The 27,825-nt window shown below is 43.6% G+C and overlaps 3 protein-coding genes across 6 annotated transcripts in view; 1 reads left to right on the top strand and 2 right to left on the bottom strand.

Annotated features, from left to right (window-relative positions):
* Nucleotides 1–7,943, top strand: part of scube3 (signal peptide, CUB domain, EGF-like 3) — an 82,989-nt gene extending 75,046 nt beyond the window's left edge. For both annotated transcript variants that reach the window (XM_076042197.1, XM_076042196.1), the window contains 2 exons: nt 3,646–3,725; nt 4,239–7,943. In XM_076042197.1, the coding sequence (XP_075898312.1) occupies nt 3,646–3,725; nt 4,239–4,391 (233 nt within the window). In that variant the 3' untranslated portion in view covers nt 4,392–7,943. The remainder of the gene's footprint in view (nt 1–3,645; nt 3,726–4,238) is intronic.
* Nucleotides 7,929–12,691, bottom strand: LOC142898907 (complement receptor type 1-like). Of its 2 annotated transcripts, XM_076042199.1 has the most exons (11): nt 12,563–12,691; nt 12,204–12,404; nt 11,419–11,518; nt 11,264–11,337; nt 10,382–10,604; nt 10,062–10,348; nt 9,509–9,605; nt 9,348–9,421; nt 9,082–9,258; nt 8,278–8,463; nt 7,929–8,188 (listed from the first exon to the last, which is right to left on the bottom strand). In XM_076042199.1, exons 1-11 carry the CDS (start codon nt 12,615–12,617, stop codon nt 8,163–8,165), a joined length of 1,500 nt encoding a protein of 499 aa, XP_075898314.1. In that variant the 5' UTR covers nt 12,618–12,691; the 3' UTR covers nt 7,929–8,162. The 2 variants fall into 2 exon arrangements, with proteins under 2 accessions (XP_075898314.1, XP_075898313.1); XM_076042198.1 differs by having other exon boundaries at nt 10,062–10,604.
* A 2,622-nt stretch (nt 12,692–15,313) lies between these two features.
* On the bottom strand, nt 15,314–26,597 carry LOC142898696 (6-phosphofructo-2-kinase/fructose-2,6-bisphosphatase 2-like). Of its 2 annotated transcripts, XM_076041789.1 has the most exons (16): nt 26,446–26,597; nt 25,613–25,768; nt 24,638–24,763; nt 24,193–24,289; nt 23,948–24,014; nt 23,762–23,836; nt 23,626–23,682; nt 23,363–23,487; nt 22,642–22,849; nt 21,605–21,751; nt 21,282–21,386; nt 21,087–21,216; nt 19,942–20,004; nt 19,782–19,846; nt 18,178–18,378; nt 15,314–17,041 (listed from the first exon to the last, which is right to left on the bottom strand). In XM_076041789.1, the coding sequence occupies exons 2-16, from the start codon at nt 25,695–25,697 to the stop codon at nt 16,991–16,993; spliced, it is 1,602 nt and encodes a 533-aa protein (XP_075897904.1). In that variant the 5' UTR covers nt 25,698–25,768; nt 26,446–26,597; the 3' UTR covers nt 15,314–16,990. The 2 variants fall into 2 exon arrangements, with proteins under 2 accessions (XP_075897904.1, XP_075897905.1); XM_076041790.1 differs by lacking the exons at nt 25,613–25,768; nt 26,446–26,597 and adding an exon at nt 24,850–25,168 and having other exon boundaries at nt 24,638–24,797.
* Nucleotides 26,598–27,825: the final 1,228 nt, after the last annotated feature.

Genomic DNA, 27,825 nt, shown 5'->3' with positions numbered 1-27,825 from the left:
CTTGCTCTTTCATCAGGAGCCCCCAAGAAGCGCCCACAGCAAATTTGGGGCTTCTAGTACTTGAGGAACCCTAACCCTAATCTTAACCCTAACCCTAACCCTAACCCTAGCTTCAGCCTTATTTCAATGCAAGTCTATGGGGTGAAATTTCAACTTTGTCCTAGAGACATGGGGCCACTTGCTCTTTCATCAGGAGCCCCCAAGAAGCGCCCACAGCAAATTTGGGGCTTCTAGTACTTGAGGAACCCTAACCCTAATCTTAACCCTAACCCTAACCCTAACCCTAGCTTCAGCCTTATTTCAATGCAAGTCTATGGGGTGAAATTTCAACTTTGTCCTAGAGACATGGGGCCACTTGCTCTTTCATCAGGAGCCCCCAAGAAGCGCCCACAGCAAATTTGGGGCTTCTAGTACTTGAGGAACCCTAACCCTAATCTTAACCCTAACCCTAACCCTAACCCTAGCTTCAGCCTTATTTCAATGCAAGTCTATGGGGTGAAATTTCAACTTTGTCCTAGAGACATGGGGCCACTTGCTCTTTCATCAGGAGCCCCCAAGAAGCGCCCACAGCAAATTTGGGGCTTCTAGTACTTGAGGAACCCTAACCCTAATCTTACTTAACCCTAACCCTAACCCTAACCCTAGCTTCAGCCTTATTTCAATGCAAGTCTATGGGGTGAAATTTCAACTTTGTCCTAGAGACATGGGGCCACTTGCTCTTTCATCAGGAGCCCCCAAGAAGCGCCCACAGCAAATTTGGGGCTTCTAGTACTTGAGGAACCCTAACCCTAATCTTAACCCTAACCCTAACCCTAACCCTAGCTTCAGCCTTATTTCAATGCAAGTCTATGGGGTGAAATTTCAACTTTGTCCTAGAGACATGGGGCCACTTGCTCTTTCATCAGGAGCCCCCAAGAAGCGCCCACAGCAAATTTGGGGCTTCTAGTACTTGAGGAACCCTAACCCTAATCTTAACCCTAACCCTAACCCTAACCCTAGCTTCAGCCTTATTTCAATGCAAGTCTATGGGGTGAAATTTCAACTTTGTCCTAGAGACATGGGGCCACTTGCTCTTTCATCAGGAGCCCCCAAGAAGCGCCCACAGCAAATTTGGGGCTTCTAGTACTTGAGGAACCCTAACCCTAATCTTAACCCTAACCCTAACCCTAACCCTAGCTTCAACCTTATTTCAATGCAAGTCTATGGGGTGAAATTTCAACTTTGTCCTAGAGACATGGGGCCACTTGCTCTTTCATCAGGAGCCCCCAAGAAGCGCCCACAGCAAATTTGGGGCTTCTAGTACTTGAGGAACCCTAACCCTAATCTTAACCCTAACCCTAACCCTAACCCTAGCTTCAGCCTTATTTCAATGCAAGTCTATGGGGTGAAATTTCAACTTTGTCCTAGAGACATGGGGCCACTTGCTCTTTCATCAGGAGCCCCCAAGAAGCGCCCACAGCAAATTTGGGGCTTCTAGTACTTGAGGAACCCTAACCCTAATCTTAACCCTAACCCTAACCCTAACCCTAGCTTCAGCCTTATTTCAATGCAAGTCTATGGGGTGAAATTTCAACTTTGTCCTAGAGACATGGGGCCACTTGCTCTTTCATCAGGAGCCCCCAAGAAGCGCCCACAGCAAATTTGGGGCTTCTAGTACTTGAGGAACCCTAACCCTAATCTTAACCCTAACCCTAACCCTAACCCTAGCTTCAGCCTTATTTCAATGCAAGTCTATGGGGTGAAATTTCAACTTTGTCCTAGAGACATGGGGCCACTTGCTCTTTCATCAGGAGCCCCCAAGAAGCGCCCACAGCAAATTTGGGGCTTCTAGTACTTGAGGAACCCTAACCCTAATCTTAACCCTAACCCTAACCCTAACCCTAGCTTCAGCCTTATTTCAATGCAAGTCTATGGGGTGAAATTTCAACTTTGTCCTAGAGACATGGGGCCACTTGCTCTTTCATCAGGAGCCCCCAAGAAGCGCCCACAGCAAATTTGGGGCTTCTAGTACTTGAGGAACCCTAACCCTAATCTTAACCCTAACCCTAACCCTAACCCTAGCTTCAGCCTTATTTCAATGCAAGTCTATGGGGTGAAATTTCAACTTTGTCCTAGAGACATGGGGCCACTTGCTCTTTCATCAGGAGCCCCCAAGAAGCGCCCACAGCAAATTTGGGGCTTCTAGTACTTGAGGAACCCTAACCCTAATCTTAACCCTAACCCTAACCCTAACCCTAGCTTCAGCCTTATTTCAATGCAAGTCTATGGGGTGAAATTTCAACTTTGTCCTAGAGACATGGGGCCACTTGCTCTTTCATCAGGAGCCCCCAAGAAGCGCCCACAGCAAATTTGGGGCTTCTAGTACTTGAGGAACCCTAACCCTAATCTTAACCCTAACCCTAACCCTAACCCTAGCTTCAGCCTTATTTCAATGCAAGTCTATGGGGTGAAATTTCAACTTTGTCCTAGAGACATGGGGCCACTTGCTCTTTCATCAGGAGCCCCCAAGAAGCGCCCACAGCAAATTTGGGGCTTCTAGTACTTGAGGAACCCTAACCCTAATCTTAACCCTAACCCTAACCCTAACCCTAGCTTCAACCTTATTTCAATGCAAGTCTATGGGGTGAAATTTCAACTTTGTCCTAGAGACATGGGGCCACTTGCTCTTTCATCAGGAGCCCCCAAGAAGCGCCCACAGCAAATTTGGGGCTTCTAGTACTTGAGGAACCCTAACCCTAATCTTAACCCTAACCCTAGCTTCAACCTTATTTCAATGCAAGTCTATGGGGTGAAATTTCAACTTTGTCCTAGAGACATGGGGCCACTTGCTCTTTCATCAGGAGCCCCCAAGAAGCGCCCACACCAAATTTGGGGCTTCTAGTACTTGAGGAACCCTAACCCTAACCCTAACCCTAGCTTCAGCCTTATTTCAATGCAAGTCTATGGGGTGAAATTTCAACTTTGTCCTAGAGACATGGGGCCACTTGCTTTTTCATCAGGAGCCCCCAAGAAGCGCCCACACCAAATTTGGGGCTTCTAGTACTTGAGGAACCCTAACCCTAACCCTAACCCTAGCTTCAGCCTTATTTCAATGCAAGTCTATGGGGTGAAATTTCAACTTTGTCCTAGAGACATGGGGCCACTTGCTTTTTCATCAGGAGCCCCCAAGAAGCACCCACACCAAATTTGGGGCTTCTAGTACTTGAGGAACCCTAACCCTAGCTTCAGCCTTATTTCAATCCTGAGACGTATGAAGGGCTTCCAGTTCTCTAGATTCTCCAGAAATAAACTCTCTGAGTTATATATTATTATTAATGTACTTATCTATGTGCAGACAATTATCGAGCTCATGAGTTCTCAATAATTATCAAAAACTGACTTAACAAGGTTGGATAAAATTGAATTTTAGACGCAGCTCAACGAGCTGTGCAATTTTTCGAATTGGTCTGCGGGCTACTCATGAGTTCCTTGGGGGCACCACGTTGGTCACCCCTGATATAAACACAGAGACCAAAGGGAAACTATGCACTTGTTCAGCTGGAGATGTGATGTGAAGAAGCGTTTTTCAAATGGGATTTCGTTGAGGCGTCAAAGACAAAGTGCAGTGTTCCCTGTGTAACTGTTTGTGTTTCCCTCATAACACAGAGGATTATGAGCAGCTGGTGGAGGACATAGTGCGAGACGGGAGACTGTATGCGTCGGAAAACCACCAAGAAATCCTCAAGGTCAGTCACCATTGTGGACCCGCTGGTGTCACCGCCAGCTACTGTACAAGAGTAAATGTAAATTGTATAAAAAGTGGGAAAAGTCATTATAATTTTAAAGACAAAAGAGTTGAATACATTGGGATAAATAAACAGTTATTCTTGTTACCTCTTCAGTCAATACACTTTAAAAAAAAATAAATAAACACATTTGAAGGCATTTGAACAATTAGTCAATGAATTCATTATGATTATTATTGCAGTCGTGGCTCGACGTGAGAGGAATGTTTGGCTTCTCAAGTGCGTCAGTGACAGACATTAAACCGCATGAATCAGATACACTGATGAATGTTGTGGGTTCTTTCGGTCGGTTGCGCACTCATTTATTTTCCAGCTATTGCTTAACTAGCGCCAAGGCAGCTATTATCCAGGACTGCAGAATGTATTTGCGTATTTGCAAGGCTCACAGCTTTGTTTTCTCTCTGTCTCTGTCTTCACCCCACCCACCACCCTCTTCCCTTCTTGCCTTGACAGGACAAAAAACTGATTAAGACTCTTTTCGACGTGCTGGCTCACCCAAACAACTACTTTAAGTACACCACTCGGGAGTCCAACGAGATGCTCCCCCGCTCCTTCATTCGCCTCATAAGGAGCAAAGTCTCGGCTTTCCTGCAGCCATACAAGTAAGAAGACCCGACAGGCTTCTGAATCAGCGGATCGTGGACCCCCCCGGCTCCCCCGACACCCATTCCCCTCTTACCCCAGCCCCTCCCTCTGCCATGCAAACCACACCTCCCCCGCCGCCCCCCCCCCCCCCTTACAGGACTTCGGCGCGCTAGTATGTTTACCTCCTCTTTACTCTCCATTAGCTTTGACAATAAACACTATGCAGACCTGATCAATACTGAAAATCGTTTGTGTTTTTAGGACCTGTTTTTTTTTTTTTTTTTCTTTCCCGTTTTTTCCTTTCCTGTTCGGGTCTGCTACGGCGAGTGTTGATTTCTGGGTGGGGATGTCGAGAATGCCAGTGTTTTTTTTTGTTTTTTGTTTTTCCCGGCTTCTTTGTTTTGCAAATGAAGCCTCAAATCAGATTCACCCCTTTCAGACCGTAGGAGTGTTGCTGTGTTTGTGTGTGCATGCGTGCGTGCGTGAGTGCGGTTTGAGCCTGATAGAGCTTGTCGTGGTGTCGGCTGTGACGAGCCGCTCCGAGCTCGGCTCCTACGTTGAAGCGCGGCCGTCAGTGTTGCGCAACCCCAGGTCCATTTCAGCGTCCCCGCGCCTTCCGAAGCCTTATTTGAGCTCTTAGAGCAGTTTAGGGGAACTGTTAAAACAGTTCATCTGCGCTTTTGTTCCGTCTGTCTCCGCTCTGTCCGTCGGTTTTCACACTCTCTTTGATCACTTTTTCGTTGCTCCTTGTCAAGCCGGCCGAGAGGCGAACTGGAGGTGAAATGAAACGGTTTCTTATCGTCGTCGGGGACAAAGCGGACGTGTGTGAGGTAGATGACAAAATAACTGGTGGGAGCCGGGGAGATGAGATAATGTGATGTCTCAAAGAGAAAGAGAAATGTCTTTGAGGGACATTACGTTTGCTGCTTCTTTTCTTAAAGGTCACTTTAGTTGTTCAGTCTCATATTGTCTTTCTCATATATTCTACACGCTCGTATCTATTTATCTTTTTTCCTCAGCCCCTTTTTTGGAACACCGAGAGCGAGCCGCAGTCGGCCCTTCCCTTTGGCTACAGCGTGTACGTCTTATTTTTACTGAATAGCGCGCATGGATGGAATCAACTCAAAAAGGCATTGTGAAGCTCCTAGGAGGGCAGTCGCATTGGTGTCCTGTAGATTGGAATTTGGCTGAATGGAAACCGCAGCAGTTGTCGTCACTCACTCAAGTCACCAGTCGAGTGTTTTTGGTCTTCATCTGTTGGTTGTTGTTAGTCGTGACGTCGCATCACGTTTTTAGTGCGTCCTGGAACCAATATTGTACTGATCTGACACTATAAACAGCAGTGTGAGAACTACCTGAAATTACAGGAAAATAATTGAAATGGGACGGTTAAACTAAAAGCCGAGCACGCTGGTAGTCTGGCTTCTCTTTGAAGAACTCGTCAGTGTCAGCCTCTCCTCTCCTGTCGTCCCGCCACCGAAAATCGTTTGTGTTGTGGAACCCTGAGAAGTAGGTGGTGACGTTCATATTAGAATTAACATTTCAAGAGAAGTAAAATCAGTTTTATTTCCCAACTGGGCCGCCAGGCGTGTGTGTCTTTATCTTAATCTTGTAAATAATTGAAACAAAAAAACAAAAAACAGACAGGGTTAGAAATCTGAACCCGATTCAGGCAGAACTGCTTCCTCCAACATCAGAGGAGGAGGAGGAGGAGGAGGAGGATCATTTCTGATTCTGGATTTTCCACCCATCTCAAGTCCAAAGACACCCAGTGACCCCCAGTGACCCCCCCGCACCCTCAAACATCTGTAGACATGTTTTGTCCCAGTGAAGACAGCTCTTCCAAAGATCATCCCAAAAATAAAAAAGAATTAAGAGTCGGTCACTTTACTTTGTGCACTAAATTTAAAACATGCCATCCTACCTTTGCAATGCCAAGTGCAATGACTTTAAGAGGAAAAAAGTAAGTCAATTTTGGATGCACCCCATTGTGGCTCCCAACAAAGCTTGTGAAATCTTTTGGGCTGCGGTCTTGTATAAACTCATTGTATGAAATATTTATCCTTTTGCTGTTAGCAAAATTTCTTTTTTCAAAAATTCATATTTGGCCTGTAATGAAATGTTCTTTGCAATGTTTGAAACCGAAACAGGGTAAAAAAAAAAAAAAAAAATTAAAAAAGAAAAGAAAAATGTATAAAGTTAAATGACGCTTTTATTCATCTTAGATTCCACAAATGAATAACTGACCGTTTGCCGGAAATGTGCGTGCTTGCTTTCTTGCGAAGAGACGACGGGCTGTTAGCTTAGCATTGACCTTCGCAAAGACAAAGACAGACAGAAATGCTGAGATCCACTGCACTTTTAGGATAACAAACTCACCTGTATTGAACCCATTATGCTTGTTGGAACCAATAACATAGCGACCAATGACATAATAAATGTGCCCTATTTAAAATGTAATAGGCCAATAACATAATAACTGACCAATAACTTAATAAAAGTCCTGAACCGATAACTTTTGGCAATCAAAAAAATCTAATCAAGAAATCCTTCGAAAAAAAAACACAAGTTACGTATCATACAGAGAGAGACAATTTTATTAGTTATATCCAATAAATAAAACTTAAATCAAGTGATTAGTATATTATTACATTATTGGCCAAAAGTTATGTTATCGGTTCAGGACTTTAGTTATTGGTCAGTCATTACATTATTGGCCTGTCACATTTTAAAAATGTACGTTATTGGCTGTGATTACGTTGGCTTCCACAACTTGCAGTGAGACTCTTTGCAGGAAAGCGACCGCGCGCATCACCCAGTGGTGGGACCCTGTCACCACCCTGGTCCACTTTAGAATCCTAAAGCCGCTGTCTGCCATCGTCGGCCCTTTAAAGGACGCGAGTCAATGCCTGCTCTCATAACTTGTGTAGAGGACATTTAGCTTCTACTCGTGTAAATAAAAAGTGATTGTAAATTTGAAAACACGCACCAAATTGTTTGTGTGTTTTTTTTAAGTACCCATATTTTGGGACAGGATTTCGACCCCATTGCGGAGCTTGAGGGCAGCGCTAGACCAAGCCATAAAGAACTGAGTGTAAAGCCCTCGTTCGTCTCAACCCGGTTTTACCGTACGTGTCCTCGTTTCACTGCGTTCAATCACGAGTCCCTCTGAACAGGCATGTGTCCTGCAACCTGGCTTTTTTTTTCTCCCCCCCCCCCCCCCAACCCCCCACTCCCATTGTTGTTGTTGCCTTTAACGAGAGTTTGCTATGATGTATCATAGAGTTGATAATATTTGCACTTGAATTGTTATTGCTCATGTTAAAAAAAAAAAGAAAAAAGAGAGAGAGAAAGTGTCTGGATTTTGTATTGTCTTTTTAAAAAAAATGAATGGAATTGGTGTTATTTTCTTGTAGCTCGTCTGTTCATGAAACGCTCACTCACTGTTTAGTCTAGAGAGAAAAGATTCACGTAACGTTACCAACTGTAAGAGCAACGAAATGTTTGTGCTTGTTGATGCCCAACACACTTATTGAAATAAACATACTGTACTTCAGCTTCATTTCAAACATATTTTAATGTCTGCAGCATCTCTTTACACACATTTCATGATCAAGTAAGAAAATATAAATTGTTCTTAGTGCAGTATCGTAGCTAGCTTCATCATAGTGTTTTGGGGAGAGAGAGAGAGAGAGGGAGATGCTTAAGGGACTGTTACTATCATCTTTCAGTATCTTTCTGGGGAAATCGCTAAAACCCTGAAATGTCTGTAGACTGCTCTCAGCTCTTGCATTAGCCTCTGCCAGGGGCTCGACGAGCTGGAATAAAGGCAGAAAATAAGTCAATTTAATTTAAGCGGTATGACCTGCATCTTAAGTACTATCCAACAGCGGGATCGATCACCTACCAACACGAGCGCATCTGGGTGGCTGAGGGTGCCACCGACCGTCTACGCCACAAGCTACGATGTTGGCGCCCGTCACCCTGTAACCGGGTTGGCACTTGATGGTGATGGTCTCCCTGTAGTTGTAGAACGCCTTGGGAACTCCGGCCCAGAATGCACCGGGGGAGTCAGGAGAAGGACACGATATTTCTGCAAAAGAGAGAAAGACATTTTAGCCAGTCAACAAGGTCCAGTGTGTAAGATTTGGCTCGATTTGTGATATTTCGGTAAAAGCTTGACAAACTGTACATAGTAGTAAAAGTATGGTAGTGGTACCAGTCAAAGGTTTGGACACACCCTATGAATTTAATGTCTTCTTTCAGTCTCATGACTATTGACATTGCAGTTTCTCACTGAAGGCATCAAAACTACGTATGAACACATGGAATTATGCAGGAAACACGTTTTATATTTAAATTTTTCAAAATATCCACCTTTCATAAAAAGCATATTTACAGTTAATTAATACGTTTCGTCTTGCTGCATAATTACATTTTAAAAAAAAAAGTTGCTTGAAGGCGTGTCCAAACTTTCAACTGATAGGTGTATATAAGAATATACATAGATCAAGTTAGCTGCCATCTTGCACCACCATGAAGAAACAGTGACATCAAGTGGTAACATTTTAGATTAGCTTCCTCAAGGGGAAACTTTTTTTTTCACACTGTACCACTGTACATTGACTTGAGGAGTTAAAGTCAGTAAACTTTGTAAAAGTGTTTTTCAAACAAACATTTAAATAAAAATGAAAAATCTAGCATCACTGACGTTGGCACGTGGGTGCGGCGCTCCACGTTCCGTTCTCGGTGCACCAAACCTCCTGCGGCCCGACCAGGGTCCCCACTCGGCAGCGGTAGTGGACAGTGTTGCGGTAAGTGTAAGAGGCATCGTCACGGCCCTCCATGTCTGCGTCCTTCACGACCGGAGGCTCGTCACAATCCACCACTGGAGACGTTTCAGAGGAGGGAGAGGTTGGTTTTACACAACACAACCACCACAGAGGGGAATTGATGCCACATCTCAGTCCAACATACCTTGGCAGACGGGAACACGGCCATCCCAGCCTCTGCTCATGCAGTTCCTGGTTGCCCGTCCTACGAGGCGATAACTGCAGAAGAGGGAATCACATTCTCAGTGTTGAAAAGCGTCAAGTTTTGAGTGCATTGCAAGTCGTGCATCAAGAGTGCTTCCTGACCCGAGGTGGCACGCGGCCCTGGCAGTGTCTCCAAACTCCACTCCAGTGTAGGTGAACTGACCGTTGAGAATCTCTCCCGCTGAGCCACACAGCTTTTCTGAAGGGTCAGAGGTCAACGTATCAAGAGCTGCTGCAACATCGCATCGTTTTGAAGGCCAACAGCTTCAAGCCTTTTAATCAGTTCAGTTTGTAATGAGTCAGCAGAAGAGAAGGCCGGACTGCTTCCCAGCTAGTGGTGGTTTTGAAAGTCGTTTTTAAAACTGCAGTTCCTACAATAATTTGTCCTTGACCTTAAAGCAAAGATGAGGAGTTCCTCAGAAATACTTCAGCTTCAGGGAGTCAGAATTCCAAACATCATTGTGTGATATTTAAATACAACCAGACCTAACATGAGGAGTTTGTGTCATACAATCAGCATACATTTTTTTTAAATACCCTTCAGTGTTTTACTATTTTACGTGAGTAAATTGGTTTAGCCAGTCAGTGTACAAAATAGTTTAAAAAATAAAGTAAAACACATCTCAACTGAGTTAAAGACTGAAGAAGTTCTTACTTTCACATCGTAGCTGCAGCGGCGTCCACGTCCCGTCAACGCACTTGCGATATCTGCTGCCCCCTGCCTGCTGGTAGCCTACGTCGCACACGTAATTGACTCTGTAACCGGATGCAAATAACGTCATGGGGACGTATTTGCTGGCGAGGCTGGCCTGGGGAACCCCAACGGCAGGCGGGACGCCGCACTCTCCAGTTGCCGAGGGCGGCGCCGCTACCTCCTCCCGCTGGACGGTAGCGGCTTCACTTCCTGTAGTGGCCGGGACCCTGGAGGCTTCACTTCCTGTGGTGGCCGGGACCCTGGAGGCTTCACTTCCTGAGGTGGGCGGGACGGTGGTGGTGGTGGCGGCAGGCAACGGCAGACAGCGAGGGGGCTCAGGCTGCCAGCGGCCCCCGGCTCCGCAGGTGATCTGCTGGGCTCCGTCCAGCCGGAAGCCCTGGCTGCAGGTGAAGCTCAGGGATTGTCCCACCTGGTAGTCGGTGGCCGCCGGAGCGCCGCTCTCAGAGTTGGACACGGCAGGGTGCGGGCAGGTAGGCTCTCCAACTAGGAAACACAACAACATAGTGTTATTCAGAGTTTCTGGTCCCATGTTTGTTGTCCAATGACAAGGTGACGTCGGTGGAGACCATCAAGACACCACGATTTTCATATGAAAGTCCAATATCTAAAATGGCATTTCTCAACTGGTGGGTCGTGACCTTATAAGGAAAAAAAGAGACTCCACCAATTGAGAACCACTGATCTAAAATACACTTTAAACCTTACAGGTGAACTTAATTCGACTCTCTTAAACTTTGAATGCGACTGTCCATACTCATTGCCAAACGTGCTGTTCTACAACAACCGGTTTGTGTGGGCAGCATGACGAAGCGCTGACGTTAGCAGGAAGTTTTAACAGACTCTAAACAGGGCGCTTTCTGGAGATCAAATGAATGAATAGCTGGTTAAAGATCGGGGGGGGGGGGAGAGACACCACAACACCACGACACCACAAGTCCTTTAAATGCGTTTCCCAAACGCATGTTTTGCCTCAACATGAGTGAGGCTCAGACTTAAAAACCCAAGACTTGGCACCCTGCCTATGCATTCCACTGAACTTACTCCAACCACTGGAGATCAACCTTTGGGCACAGTTACCAGTCAGTGAGGATTTGTTTTTTTTTGTATTGTGACTAATGGTGATGTAATCAATAGTCACCCACCTTCACAGGTAGGAATGTCACTGGTCCAGCCAGAGGCCTTGCAGATACGGTAGCTGGGTCCTCTCAGGGTGTATCTGCCAAGCAGAGACGTGATACAGTTTAGAGCCACGTCACTGCTTTGACGTACACAGGGTCACTTCCCGGATTCACCTTACCCTTTGTTACATATGGCGTAGACTTTCTCCCCAATGTACGCGTCCCCTTCATATTCATACTGGCCGTAGAAAAGTTCGCCAGCATTGCCACATGATTTTTCTGTCAGGAGGAGATTGGCAGCAATCAATAAAAGCCCCAAAGACAAGAAACTTTAACCGAGACTCTGCTTTGAAGAGTTCGTATCAATTTATGCCACCTGGAATCAGAACAATGGTCTTGTATACTGAGCTGATTTACATTTGTTTGTCCGTCAAAAAAAAACAAACAAACGTTGGCATAGAAATTTTAAATTAAATAAACAGATTCTTAGTGGCATACCACTTGTGAAATAAAAACAACAGAGTGATTTTATAATGTAATAGACTGGTTAAAATGCTTTAGGAAAAAAAAATACAGACTTGAACAACAAGCAGTAATGCGTGAAAAAGGAAGTCATGTATGAATTGTTTGTAATAAAGCCAAATGGAAATGTAGCGTTTAAAAAGGAGCACATTTTAATTAAAGTGTAATTTAATTTGGCGAGCAGGTTCTATGACTGACCGCAAGAGGGCACGAGACAGCGTCTGGGCTTTAACCTACTTGGGATCCTTCTAAACCAATTTGGAACGTCACGTTCCAGATTTGTTGTTCAGAACAAACAATTAAATCAAAGGGGTTGTGGTACGAACAAACACGGGTCCATTTAAATATATTAAACACTCGATATTAAAAACAAAACAAAACAAAAAAAACAATACGATAATCATCAATCAACCAATATCAAACAGGGATCTGAGCTTCTTACTTTTGCACTTCATGGTGAGCCTGCTCCACCTGCCATTTCGACACTGCACGGTTCGACTTCCGCTGAACGCAGTGAAGTCCTGGGCGCACTTGTAGTAAACCTTCTGGCCGCCGCTGAAGCTCCGCTTGCCCGCATATTTCCCAGCGAGCTCGGTGTGCGGGTACGAAGGAGGAGCGGCACAGCTCTGCTCCGCTGCCGCGCCTGTTGGGTTGGAGAGGAGAAATACGTTTAGAAAAAAAATTAAAATAAATTCATTTAAAAAATAAAATAAAAATAAAAATCCAAGCATCACATAACTATTTTTTAAATGATCGAATGTGAGAGCTAAAGTTTGCTTTTCCCATCGTCTTCTCGTTTACCTGAAGCAAAGTAGACGAGGGATAAAACGAGAATATTCCAAACGAGGCTCTTCATGGTTGCTGTGTCGGAGGCTGATTACCGACTGAGTGCGCGAATGGAAACAAGCTGCCACCAACAGCCAATTTATTCAGGAGGGCACGCGCGCGCGCGCGCGCGCGCACACACACACACACACACACACACACACACACACACACACATCAGTAAACAGATGGGTGTTGATTGGTAGCACTAACCCCCAGTGATCCGAATTAAAGCCTGACAACATCCAATCTGAACAAAGTAAATACACTCTGCGAGATTTTGTGGGAGCAACTTCATGAAATTGTTATTTCAAAATGATGTATTTTCATTTAAGATCACCTTTACATCATAAATATAAATAAACATATGTATATATATATATATATATATATATATATATATATATACACACACATACATACATACATACATACATACATACATACATACATACATACATATATACACATACATACATACATACATACATATATACACACACACTGCCTCTCAAATATGAACTGTAATTTTAGACATAATCCTCTCCAGTGGAATGTTGTTTGCCTGGGAAAAACTCCCTTGAGAATCACACAGAAGCTCCACATAGGCGTTTCCCACACAAAATAAAAAAATAAATCCAAATTCAAGTTAATATTGAAGCAGAATATTTCTTCGTCCAGAGACCCTCAAGCAATATCGTATCAAAAGAAAACATAACCATTACGTAATTTTTTGTCTTTATCTCTGTTTTTTTGGTTGTTTTTTGGTTGTTGTTTTTTTTACAGCTAAATATATTAAATGATGATGCACAGTTGCATGATGGATTCAGCCTTTCGGTGATCTGACAGTTGCTGTGGCCTTTGCCCTGCATTCAAACCATTTAAAACCCAAATGTTTCTTCTACAGAGGATTTTTTTTATGCATCTCCAGGGTGTTTGGGAGTCAGCAGCAGATGCAGACAGGAAATAAAATACACATGGTTTGTTTCAATCTTTTTTTTTTTTTTTTTTTTTTCAATGTTTCAAAATAAGCAAGTGTTGATTTATGACAGCCCTGTCAGTGTATTTCTTTTGCTTTTTCTACTGTTTGGACTCTCTTTTTTAAATAACGTATTACACTGCCTCTCGCAAAACAAAAGTTCTCTGCTCTCCTGGTTATTTTAATCTACATTATCTAAACTGGTTGGATTTTCGGTAGAGTCACAGCAGGGCTGTGGAAACACGACCTTGACTCATTGTGACGATTGCGGTGCACGTCAGCAGCAGTCTGGTCCTTCGCCACAACAAAGAAAAAACAAAAGCCATGAGTGGTTTCAGTTCTCCTTTAATTGCAATATTTACAGTGCAATCAGCACGTTTAACGTAATAACTCAATTATTCACAACTCTGCATTTTACAGGAGGAAATCCAAGAAGGAAACAGGAGCTCAATTTCAAAATCTTTTAACCTGTTTCATGCGTCAGTAAATCACGCAAATCATCATTGTTGTGTTTTGACAATAGACGTTTTAATCTTCTGTCAGAGTCTTTCATAACATTTGTAGATACAAGTTTACAATACCAATGGCCTCGTTTTTAATCACTTCCAGGGTTGAACTGAACTTTTTTTTTTTTATCTGAATTCACCCCTGCAAAAGATAAGTTCAGGCACCAAAGCAAAGGCTAAATTTTCATAAATAAAGCTTTGAATAAAGATGATGACTTCAATCAAACGATACACTTGTAGAGTGCTAAAACACATCCAGGAGGAGATTGTTTCTTTTAGTGACAAGGTAAGAGCACGAAGCATGACGACCTGTGCTGCAGGTGCGACACACAGGCGGTGAACAATGATCATTCAAACGGTAGACAAAGAGAAAAACAAGTTTTTGTGGATGTTGCTCCATTGAGCTGAGTGAGGCGGAGCCACAGCAGCATGGCGACAACTTCGAACTCTGCCATAAGAGCATCACCACTGTCAATTTTTTTTAATGGTCAAAGATCCTATTCTATCCCATCCTAGTCTCTTTTCTTTTGAAGAATTGTTCTTTTTTTTTTTTTTATTGGGAAATACCGTGTCCCAAATCAGCCCAAAACTCACTGGGACGACTGTTCCATGGTGGTTTGGCGTGAAAACGGATTGCCCAAAGATTGAAAAAGTCAGACTATACACTGTCATTTTTTCCATGGGCCAAAACAAATCAAGTCTCAAATTAGACCTAAACTCACTAAAAAGAATGAGTTTTTCCATCACTATTATATAACTGGCTGAAACAATAAGCTCTATTTGGTGCAGGTTCCCAGCCACGCCTCTATCAGTCTGGCCCAGTGCAGCTGTGGCTACACATCACAAGTAGCTTACCATCATCACCAGTGTGAATGAATAATGGGTCCAATATGAAGCACAATATAAATCCAATCCACTATTATCATCGCCAAATTAAAATGATAATCACCACCAAGGAAACGAATGTTACATCATTTCTCACATCGTCGGTTGGACGGCTCTATGATGGAACGTGCTCTGCTGCATCCATTTGAAAAACAGGTTTGGACGCCTTCTTCACTGAATGTGACATCACTGGGAGAATTCATATGGAGCTCAAGTGATGGAAACATGTGGAGGACGTCTAGGATCCTCCCAATGACATCACACACACACGCCCACAAACGTCCCAGACGAAAGTTGCTCTTAGGTCAAACAACATTCAGTATAATGAAGGAAAAATTGACAAGTTGATGAAAAAAACAGCATTAAGAGTAACTTTATTAACTGGCTTGAACTGTGCAATGACATTAAAGCTCTTTTTTTAAGTCGGGAAGATTAATGACAGCCCGTGTTTTTTCATGTGTGCTTTGAGCTTTGTTATAATTTAAATAGAACAATCACATCGTTGTTTTAAACAAGAGGCACTTCTACTGACACTGCTGATTTTCTTTGGTTTGCAGTGAAATATACAGCAGTCATTTTTTCTAAAGGCAATTTGCTTTTGAAGAAACAGATCACACAACAACACATCGTCAGCCGTTTCGCCATTTGCGTTTTGTGAGGTTCACCTTTTTAAGATCATCGTTTTAACATTGTCACAGTTGGTCACCGAATCCATTCAGGCTGGTGCTTCAGCACAAGGCAGTCAATATAAATAGCAGTAGAACAGCAGAGGGAAGCGATCCCGAAGGACAGTTTACCGCCAGGACCCTGACAAAGGTCCCGTCACGTTTTACAGCTTGCGGTTTCTCATGGATACAAAGATTTACCCCACAACACCTTTGAAATAAAACAATGAGAGTGAAACAACAGCACCCAGCCAGGTCACCGGGTGGAAGGACGGATCTCAGCAATATCGTGTTTAACAACAACAGCAAAAGGTTGAGGCTCTTTCACAGCAGCGGGAGGTTTGAGCGTCAAACGAGGTACACTGTTTAAACTCTTCATTTTGTGTAGGCACGGCAGCACGGCAGGCATGTGGAGTGCAGTGTGTCGACTGTTGAGAGTGAGTGAAAAAAATAATCCCACTGTGGCGGAATAATCTGGTTGCCTGCATCTACAGAAGAGAATTAGGGCCACAAGAAGAGAAAAAAAATTAGTTAAAAAGTTACCAATTCTAGAATAAAGTTGAAGTAAAAAAAAAGACGAAATTTTGTGAATAAAATCAAGATTTTGCAACTACTGTCAATCTGAAGTGAGTCAAAATGTCGAGAATAAAGTGGAAAGGCTTTGCAACGCAAGTCACAAAATTTCAATTTAAAACTCGAAATGAAAACTTCAATAAAAAAATCTCCTTCCTGGAAGATGTTTTTCTCTCCTTGTGGCCATAATTCTCTTTCATATGTATCAGACTTGGGTCATGCTTGATTTCCAGTATATTATATATGAGGCGGTGCTGGGAAGACCTGCAAGTGACTGTGGATAAAAATGAAAAATGTTGGACGTACTTTATCCAACAGCAGGCAGAATATTTTAACACCTGGCGGAGGTTAGTTCTGCTTTTACCTGGTAGAATATTAAAATACATGAGGTTCGCCAAGTACTCAACTGGACGCAACCGTGACGGCTGATCAAAGAGGAAAGATAAGAAATTTAAAGTGAATGAATTTAAAATCAATGGAGACCGAAGCTGCCAAATCACACGCCAGTCTGTCCTGCACAGTGGTCCGGGTCTACATCACTTGACTTTTAAAGGGCGGGAGGTTACACCCAGAGCGAATAAGCAGATCGGAGCCGTGCGGCTTGTGTTGGAAAAGTCCCTACGGTGGCGTTTAATGAGATCACACACATGGGTCATCGCTGGAACTAACTTGGATTTTCAGCTGGGCTTCCTGCAGGGAGAAGCTCTGTAATTGAAGGGCAAAAGAAAGGCGTGAGGTGCAGTGCAAACGCTCCTCAGGCCGGGGGACGTGGGAAGCAGGACGACCTCTCTAGCTCTCAACACTGCCCGTCTGTGTCTGGTGCAGCGCTGAAGCCGTTCACAGAGTCCTGCAGAATGCAAAACGGAGGGAGAGGCTTTTTTTTAATGAAAGGTCCGGAGGGGAGTAGGCAGTGAGGTATGTGTTTTGACTGGCTAAACATGAGCTACCATGAAATTCTGAGGAAAACTACTGTGTCCGTGAATTGACAGTGAATTAAAAAAAAAAGAAAAAAAAAAAAGAAGGTCACTGGGTAGAAAGGCGCAGTCATAAAAAGAAGAAAAAAAACATCCACTCGGAGTAACAGGCTTGTAAAGGGCAAAATTGCAGTTATTTAACAGACAGCTACTGCGGAAAAACCAAAAACAACTCTTAATTGCTGCGACTGGAAGGGAAACATATTTAGAATTTAGTAAGTCTTAAAGGACAAATGTGTGTGATTTAGCACCATCTAGTGGTACTGATGTCACACAGATAGTATTATGTGCAACATAAGGTTTGAAAGGTTTAAAAGCCTTCACTTTTTGCAGCGGTACACAGGAGAGAGTCGTCTGGTGAGGAAACTAAAAATGTTCAGGGAGCCTACAATCAGTGACAAACTGTCTTAAATGTCACCTTCTGTCGTGTAAACAGAGGCACATCCTTCATACGGCAGAAGGATTTCGTCATGTGGTCACTTCTGGTACTACTCATGGTACTTATGGTATAATCAAAATTACTATTATCATTAAAAAAGTTTTTTATTATTATTATTATTATTTTTTTTTTTTTTTTAGAAAAAGAGAAAGAAAACAATAGCAAGAGCTCATTTAAATTGAGGATGCCGGACGTTGATAAGGACTGTGATGTCGGCAAAGACATGGAAATAATATTCGAGCCACCAAACAGTTCTGGGAAGAGGTGCACAGTAAGAAGTGGCGGCCGTGAAGAGACAAAGCAGGAAATGTCTTCGTTCTGTTTTAATTATTGTTGGATTAATGTCGAGTTAGAAAGCGATTCAAAACAATGAACACAATTTTCTGAAATTAAAAACTAAACAATTTACAGTTGAGTGTTTAAATCTATCTCATATGTTTTTTTAATGAATTTATTTTCAATTTCAATTTCAATTTAATTTTAATTAATTTAGTTTAATTGAGTTTCAGAAGTTCCTCCAAACTTGAAACAAGTGTCCCTGCACATAATTGCAGTGTCCTCATCACCAACCTCATCCTCCTGCACCTCCGCCCCCTCCGACGCCTCAAAGAACTGCATTCTGGGTAAGGACGGCGGCTGGGACATGCGGCCGTACGGCGGGTTGCCCATGCTGTAGAGGCGCGGCCGCTTCTTCTGGTCGTTGCTGGACAGCGGCGTGAAGCTGTTCCTGCGCAGGAAGGCCGGCGTCACGGCGTCTGGTTGCAGTTTATTCTGTCCAGGGTGGAGGGAGAGGAAGAGGAGGGAGAGGAGAAGAAGAAGGAGGAGGAGGAGGAGAAGAAGGATGAGTAAGAGGAGGAGGAAGAGAAGGAGCAGGAGTCTATTGTTTTAAAATGACCCTCAGCTGAGAGTATTTTTAGAGAGGAGCTGCTGCTGCTGCTGCTGCGGTGGCGGCGGCAGCAGCGCCCACTCTGCCTGGCATTCAACACACATCAACGCGGCAACAAAACAACCTGCTGGATTTTACAGCAAGTAAAAGCACAGGGAGCTGGGAGGGACACTGCTGACACGCTCACTGCGGCCTGGAAAATAAAAATTCCTTTCCACAGAAAGGCTGAAACACCACAGATTGTCACCAGGCTGTCTCATATTTACTATCAGAAGTTACCGAAGTGGAAGTTTGGAGCAGCTTGTCATTGTACGTTAGACAATGGTTTTAAAATCAGACTTAAAACCGACTTTTATTCACTGGAGTTTGAACAGGCGTAGGATTCTGCTCTGTTCTTATTGTTTTTATTCTCTTTTACAGGCTGTACTCTGAATTTTTAGATTATCATTATTATTTCATCATTATTACTACTACTACTAATTAACTAATTAGTAAAGTAATTAAGTATTGCACTTGGTTTCAGTTGAGAAAAGCACTAATGGTTTCATTTATCAGAATTGTCAATCATGATTTATCTTTTTCAAATACTTCTCTTGATGTTTCCTAACATTGAGAATTGTTTATTCCCAAGACAAACAACAGACAATCTGAGACACAGAGACCATAAGCTCCCACCACCGAAATATCCGCATAGTTTCACTCGTGTATTTGTTGTGCCGGCGGGAACATCTGTGTTTATGTTGGTTGAAAGAGTTTCAGATTAGCCCCGGCCGTGAGGAAGCAACGTCTCACCATGACTCCCATAGTCTCTGTGACCCTCATCAAGAAAGACCAATCGAGACCAGTCAAAACTCAGTGACCACAGTGACAGACAATAACGGAAAATAATCCAGCTGCTGCTGTCTTACGCTCTGTGACACCCAGAGTGACACAGCCCCTCAAGTCCTTGTTAGTTTATTTTTTCATTTTTTGAAGCAAAGTTGTCTTTTTGAAAATGGTTCAAAATAGTTGGCACGAAAATGATTAAAAGACACCTTGCTGAAAAGAGATGTTGCTGTTCGATATAGAGGGAAACTTGAATTTAAAAAAAAGATACTGGTCATTTTTTTCTGTTTTCTTGTTATTTTTCTTGTCTCGGTCTCGACCTTAAACGTTTATGTAACTTTCAAATGTCTTGTAGGTCTTGTCTTGATAATGTCTTGGTCTCGGTTGGTGCGGTCTTGAATACAACACGACCTCCAAAACTATGTCATCTGTTCTGACGGATAAAAAGAAACCGTGGGCTTACTAATGGCCGGTCCCTGTGAGTGTTGACAGCCTCCACCTTCAAGTCGAACACGTCCACTTTGCAACCTGGACACAGGGAGGGAGAGAAAGGGTGAGGCGCTGGTGGTCGTGAGAGGACCTGCCAGATGGAAATGTGCTGGTCGTGTGTCTATGAGCTTTACCGTAGGCCACAGGAGTGAGTTTGAGGACGGTGTGCAGGGGACACTTCAGGTAGGGCAGGTCGTCTGGAAGCAGAGACACGACAGTGAACCCTCCTGGATGCACTCAACCCAGGCTGAGGTTTCCCATCCAGTCACACTCCTGGTTTGCCAGGATCACCTCTGGTATTTAGGAGTGCAAAACCTCTCAGCATGACCGTGTGTATTAGGCTGGTAAACTGCGAGGAGTTCAAACAAGGCCCCACCACAGGGGCCCTGGAGCAGCGAGGGTGCGGCTGCGGTTTCCTCCACATTGGACACATTGTGCAACAGCGACCGCTTCCTCCTCCGTCTGGTCGGCCTGCCTACGTCTAAATGTGGAGTTGTTTTGGAGATGCATCTCCTACTGTAACCACCCAGTCCCTGTTCACAGCTGCTGTTGCCCCCACATCACAGCCGGCCGTCTGACTGATAAAAATCAACTGTCCCACCCGACAATTTGCTAAGAAAATCTGTTGCGCAGCTGCACCTGAGTTCCTTAGTACGGTGGCCGACAAGGGCCAAACACAATACTTAGTTGGGGCGAAAACAGCTGCAGGTATGGAAACAATGCAAATTCACAAACACAAACACAAGTCTGAACGAGGTAGAAAAAGAGGATTGTGGTGCAAACGAAAAAAACGTGCTGCAAAAAAAACAGACACTTAATCATCAAATGGGCAATAAACGGAGAAGCGATGCAAAACACAACTGATGCAAACCAAGAAAACACATGCAAAAAAAAAAAAAAAAAACACTGCATAAACCAGTCACTACAATAGAAGCGCTCCAAACCTGCAGGGGGCGCTCCTGGCGGAACGGCTCAATGGAGAGACAAACAAGTAGACTGAGGAGGACTGACTAGAAAGTTCTAGTAGAAATTGGTGTAAAATATACTCAAGTAAAAGTCACATTAACCAACCCGCTGTTGTTTGACCGTCAGTCAGGCAGACTTGTTAGACTTGTGTTTGGGTTTATGAATTAGCATTGCTTCCAAACCTGCAGCTGTTTACGCCAACTAAGGCAGTTGTGTTGTGTTTGGCCCTTGTCGGCCACCGTACCTTAGTCTTGACTAAAACACATCGTGTACACAAACAGTGTGATGTCTATTTTTGGCTGCTGTGTTTAACCTGCGCTCTTGTCCAGGAAGTAGGCAAGCAAACAGCGCATGACGGCCTGGTGACAGATGACCAGCACGTTGCCCTGCCGCTCCAGCTCCATGATGACCGGCTCCAGACGCTGCACCAGGTCCTGGTAGGACTGAAGAACAGGAGGCTTATTTTCTATTTAACCTCTCGGGGTCAGACGTGTGAGCGGGCATGTACCTCCCCTCCTGGGTAGCGGTAATGGTACTTGTCCTGGTCCCTCATGGCGTATTCCTCCGGGAACGTTTCCTCAATCATCTCGTAGGTCATTTCTTCACACACTCCCTGGACCGCACAGAAAACACACACTCAAAAGTCTCTCTCTCTCTCTCTCTCTCTCTCTCTCTCTCTCTCTCTCTCTCTCTCTCTCTCTCTCTCTCTCTCTCTCTCTCTCTCTCTCTCTCTCTCTCTCTCTCTCTCTCTCTCTCTCTCTCTCTCTCTCTCTCTCTCTCTCTCTCTCTCTCTCTCTCTCTCTCTGTGCGGCGATGTCTTCGAGGACGTACAGCGTCTATTTCGTTGAGGATCTTCCACTGTTCGTAGGGAACGCCCAGCTCTTCTGCCGTCTGGATGGTGCGTCTCAGCTGGCTGGTCCAAACCTTCAAGTCCGACAGGTGATGCTCTTGCACAAAACCCTTCAGAGCCACCGCAAACTGAAACAGAGGATTTCACATCAAAAGGCACATTGGTGACTCGTTGCTAACTAGCTGCTACACAGGGACTTAGAAGAGCAGCCTCATTTAAGAGCTTCAGTTTTAAACCTGGAACCCAGTGGATCACTGTAAGCAGACTTTTCAGCTGTTGAACAACAGGCTGGACTTAGAAAACATTTGTATTATGAATTTAGTACAGACTTTAAAAATATAGTTTTTCTATTTACATTTTTGTGTTGTGCGTCTTATTGAAAGACCTAATAGTCGATTTGGATACATCTAGACTACCAGTCATAAGTTTGGACACATCCTATGAATTTAATGTCTTTTCTTTCATTCTCATGACTATTGATGTTGAAGTTTCTCACTGAAGGCATCAAAACTATGCATGAACACAAATGGAATTATGTAGGAAACAATAAAAGTGTAAAATAGCTCAAACACGTTTTAAATTTAAATTCTTCAAAATAGCCACCGTCCATAAAAAGCATATTTCGAGTTTTCTAACGTGTTTTTCTTTGCTGCATAATGACAAATATCTTGCTCATACATTTGATGTCTTCAGTATCTTTCTGCAGTGAAGAAAGTACTAAAAATAAAGAAAAAACATTGCAGGAGATTGTGTGTCTAAACTTTTGACTGGTAGTGCACATTTTTAGCTCACTGTCCTACGCACACTGGCTGACATCATTTCCATCTCTTGTGGCCACAGTCTGGCAGACTGGACAACAGGCTAATAAAAGAAAATTGAGGCAAAAGGGGAAGGAAAAGAGTCACGCCAGCCAACCACATACAAACAGCCTTTGTGCCGAGCGAGTTCAAGATGCTGGCTGAACAAATTCAGCCTTTGTAAACTTTGGCTACGTCAGTGCAGAGGTGTGCTTGGGCACCTGCTTTCCTCTGCTCGACAGTTCAGAGTCTCCCCCGATGCGGCCCTCCTGGTTGTGATGGCTCTCGCCGTGCCGGCAAAGGTAGATGGAGTGGGAGTGCACGTGGATGTTCATGAGGTAGTAGACAATTTTACTCTGGATGTAATCCTGCACCCTGTTGACCAGGAAACGGCGGCCGACGTTGATGACCTGGATGAAAGACAGGCTCCTGTGGGTCGGAGGATAAGACGGAGTGAGTCAGTCCCAGAGATTGGAGGGGATATCTTGTACTTTTGGTGCCATCTGCATGTCATGACACAGACACACCAAAGCAAAACATGCCACCGGGACATTAGATAAGATTCAGGAAAGCTCGGCACTGATCCACCTCTCTATAAACAAACATCTAACTCTTTGATATTGGGCTTCGAGGAGAAAACCACAAGTATGCTTTGTGTAGTGAGAAAGTGAGGCGTTGCCCAAAAAGTCTCAAATGTACATATGACAAGCAGATTTATGACGTCATACTTTAGGACGAACAACTTAACAGCTGTACAAACCAACACCCACTGGGGATGGAAAAGAGAAAAAGCAAAAAAAAGAAAACAACCTCTACTTCCACCTGGTGGACAGGGTCCAGAATTACAGGTCTTAGAAGAAGCAAACTCCAGTCTTATTAAACAGTCAAACTGTAGGCGTAAATTGGGACGGCTTCATCCTACTTAGCTGAAGTTCATCTCACTTGTCATGTTCGTCTGGATCCAAAGGTTGGTACGTGACTTTATAGCACTCTATTCTCTTCAGGAAATCCTCCATCACGCTCTCTCGACCCCTCTCAGGGTAGTCTGGGCTCGACACCTTCACCTCCTTTACAAATAAAAGACAACACACACACACACCATATCTCTCGCAAGCATCGCCACTTTGAGCATTTCATTGCACATCCAACATCAGCACGTGACAAAAAAAAAAAAGTTATTGAATCTTGAAAAAAATCTTGAATACCAGGATATTTGTGGCGATGACATCTGGATCGTCACATAGCGATTCCACGAAAAACACCTGGCGAAAAGAATGAGAAGAGGTTTGAGGAGTCGTGAAACACTGACTGACAGTTCCAGAGTTCCAGAGAAGCACCGACCTTGTAAGCGCTGTCCTTTGCAAAGTTAAGGATTAGTTCCCTCCTCTCTCTGGTGGTATTGGTGGCATCAAAAACCTGACACACAACAGGCGATAATAAGAACAAAAGTGATTTGTATTTGTGTTCAATGAAAACAAGCAAAAAGAAAAAGAAAAGAAAAGTTTTTGCTGGTTTCGGCGGCCTCACAGCAATCTGTCCTCCCTCCTCGTTCAGATAAATCTTGACATCGTCCAGTGCCACCAGGGCACACTTCCTGTTCAAACACAATGGACAAAACTAATCAGGTTCTGTTTTGAAAAGACCTAATGAAACACAGAGTGTGACACTTGTTTAGCAAAGGTGATGCAGTATAGGCAGATGTAGGAATGTTTTGCTGTGCAACTTAAATGAACCAAAGGTGACTGACACAAGGAGGAACTCTCCCGACTCACTTTCTGATCTCCATTGCCTCTTTATTGTCATGTCTGAAGAAGTCAAAGGACTTGTACGACTGGACCGCTTCCCTCCGATACTCGCCGAGGTTAAACACTGCATGAGGACAGAATCGAGGTAAAGATGTACAAGGGCCATGTTTTTTTTTTCCTTTCAGTGGCATTCACAAAACCGGTTCGGCTGGTGTTGAGTTCCATTTGTACCAAAACATGAAAGTACAAAAAAAAAAAATGACCTGGTCTGTTGACAAAAACATTCCACTGTTGTTGCAAACAAAACCTATAGACCAAATTCCATTCAGTCTCAACGTTGCTTAACGCTTCTCAAATTCCACTAAGTTTTACAGCAGCTCAAATGTTTCTACCTGAACCTGATTTATATTTGTTCCATTTCCTCTGATGGAGCAAAGGTAACACTGAACCCTGGCACCCTGCTGGTACCCACCCTTCGTTGGCACTCCTATCCAGTTGAGGTAGCGTGTCAGCTTCTTGGACATGTAGGTTTTCCCCCTGGCAGGCAACCCAATCATCACAATCACAGTAGGAGAGTTGGTCATGTAGGAGGCCCAGGCTGCAGGATGCAAACACACACACACACACACACACACACACACACACACACACACACACACACACACACACACACACACACACACAAAGAAAAACACATGACTGCAGATTTTTCCTTTAAACATCAACTGCGTCCAATTTGAAATGGGAGACAGACGTGCACACTGTTTACATAGAGCAAGATGGGGGTGTTGTGAAATAATAAAACGTCACTTCCGCACTGACTGCAAGTTTATGATTTCCCTCGCTCAACTGCCACATTTGCGACACAAGTTAATATTTTCTAAAGTCGCTGCAGTGAACAAGTGAGTGAATGTGTCGCGACCTCCCGAGGGACATGGAATTCAAAAGATTCCGCAGTAGCTCTTTTTCCTTTCAGGACAAAGTATGTTGGCGAGACGAGACTTGACTCGAGATCCTGTGAGGAGTTGTCCGCATGCTTTGGGTGGCGACGGGTTTCAGGTTTTCTTTTTCCAATAACACTTTAGAAGACACCCGAAACACTCCCCACTTTTGGGGAAGAGCCGTTTTTGTGACATATTTCTCAGCGCAGCGTTCACCTCGCATATACACTGCGGGCGTTGCCGTGCGTCAAGGTGAGTGTAGGAGTACCTGCCCGTGCCCAATGAACCCGCGCTGTGTACACACGCTAATGACCGGCGGTGGTACGTTGAAGGGTGTGTTGTGTTTAACAATCAGCGTGGCCGCTGTTTGTGCTCGACGGACCTGAAAGACGGGACGCTTGTGGACGATGTCGCGGGGCCGCATTAAACAGTAACCAGTCGACGCGCAGCGTTGGTGGGATAATAGGTCACACTTCAACCGTTCCAGGAAATATAAACCTACTCACAGCATTTCTTCTCTTTGGCCCTGAGGTCCGTCCTTTTGGACTCTGTGGCGGCGCCCAATGCGACCGGCGCAGACCTGGCAGCCATGTGCAGGCTGCTCTGAGGTCAGCTGTCTTTGCCCTGTCTTTGTTCAGCACTCAGGCGGTTTCAGCATCCTTCTGCGGAGGACATCACATCATATCAATAGAGTCGAGCCAGCAGACAGCTGACAGTAAACTGATACAGCCCATCAGGTGATATCAATGAGGATGCTCAGGAGGGGCAGCACTTGAAAGGTCACAAGAACCTAAATGGGATGACTGGAAAGTTCAGCGTTAACCCGAAGAAGAAGAAGAAGAAGAAGAAGAAGAAGAAGAAGAAGTCTATTAATCCCTCATTGGGGAGATGTTCATATCACAGCAACAATACAGTATAAAATAATGGAGATTATATTGATTAAAAAGAAATAAAGAAATAAAATAAAGTGATATTTATAGACTAAGAAGGAAACAAACAAGATATTCACAATAATATCATTATAAGGAGTTTAAATTAGCTGGCCAACGGTCTTATTCATAGCTGAAACTGAAACTGAACTGCGCCGCTAAAAGGTTAGAAAAAGTGTCAAGAAATGTAACTGAACATTGGCGTAAACACCAGGGTGTCTCTGAGTCCAGGACGGTTTGACAGTTCAGCATAGAGGACAAGTGGCTGCGGAGCTTTGTCAACACTAACGTTACGCACAAACGCCTGCAAAGTTCACTGCAGCACATTTTATGGAATGGAAGGGGCGGGGGTAGAAGACTGGGCAAAGAAAATTAAACTATCGACCGTTGGCACAAAACGTGAACCCTACCGCAGAGATAGCTGCAGGTGGCCGGCGACCTGCCGGCGACGACTCGTTGCTTTGCCTTTGTTGCGATGCTGCAGTCCGTTAGCTCTTTCTGAACAGCCGACACTTCTTCCCGGATGTCCCTACCCCGCCTTCCTCACCGCCGCCACCTGGTACCGGAAGTTTACATTCCTGGGGGCTTCCGGGTTTTGTTGCGCAAGGTAAAATTGGTTCAAAAATGTTTTTAAAAAATTCGCCGGCAATTTGAAATCAACAGATCTCATACATTCTGAATGTATGAGAACGCCTTCTGTTCACTTTTTTTTTTTTTTTTTTTTAATAAATAATAATTTTTATGTAGAATCAGTCAGTTCGCAGCTGAATCTCCACGTAACGGCGAAGTTGTGAATTCACTAGAGTATCGTGAGAGCAAATTGATTGAAAATACACAATCGATATCGATAAAGTCTGAGCATGCACTTATTACGATTATGACACACCAACTGGAAATATCCAATCCATCCAGTGGTTTTATTTTTTTTTTAAAGCAGTCTTGTTACGCTTATCTTCCGCTGACTTGACGATACGTCTCAACTTTCTTTGTAGTTCATTAAAATGAAGAATAGCACCAAAGCAACGATCCATTTGCCCCCCCACCCCCACCCCAATAATTTAGAATTTTTGGGGGGGAAATTTCGAAATTATTGGAATGACACAGAATCATGATGGGATGCGTTAAGGGGGCTCAGAGTCTACTGTTGATTCTCACTGATGGATATTGAAAATGAATTTCAAGGAGAAACTTTTACATTGATCCTGTCCAGCTGAAGAGGTATTGGTTGTAAGTGATCCCGAGACACCAGATTATTGCACATACATCTTAAACTTTATGGTGAACTTTTCTGTGCAATGCAGTATATCATTAAAAGCTATTTAAATAACTACCGACTTACCATAAATATATATATATATATATATATATATATATATATATATATATATATATATATATATATATATATATATATATATATATATATGAGTGTGTGTGTGTGTGTGTGTGTGTGTGTGTGTGTGTATTAAAAAAAAAAAAACCTGACTCCAGTGTATGAGAAACTGGATGTGCTCACCTCTTCTAACATGAATTTAGGTGGACCAACTAAAATTGTTTTTTTGCTGATCCTTGTTTTATTTGAAGTTATTAAACAATAAAAACAGCTGAGCACAAATAAAAGAAACATAGGTGGCTTTGGGATCACAAAGGTTTTCTGGAAACTACTATCCTACAACAATCGAGGTATCTTTGTTTTGAACACTTTTTTTTCTCAAGAAAAAACAAACAAACATGCATTTGAAAATCGAGTGGCATTCCCCCGTTTAATCCTTTTATTCCATACACAAAAT

This window comes from Nelusetta ayraudi, unplaced genomic scaffold (genome assembly GCF_046127955.1).
Source record: "Nelusetta ayraudi isolate G7.1 ecotype Tasmania unplaced genomic scaffold, CSIRO-AGI_Nayr_v1 ptg000070l, whole genome shotgun sequence".
Classification (NCBI taxonomy): domain Eukaryota; kingdom Metazoa; phylum Chordata; class Actinopteri; order Tetraodontiformes; family Monacanthidae; genus Nelusetta; species Nelusetta ayraudi.
Note: the sequence above shows the minus strand (reverse complement) of the source record. Positions and strands in the feature narration are given on the sequence as shown.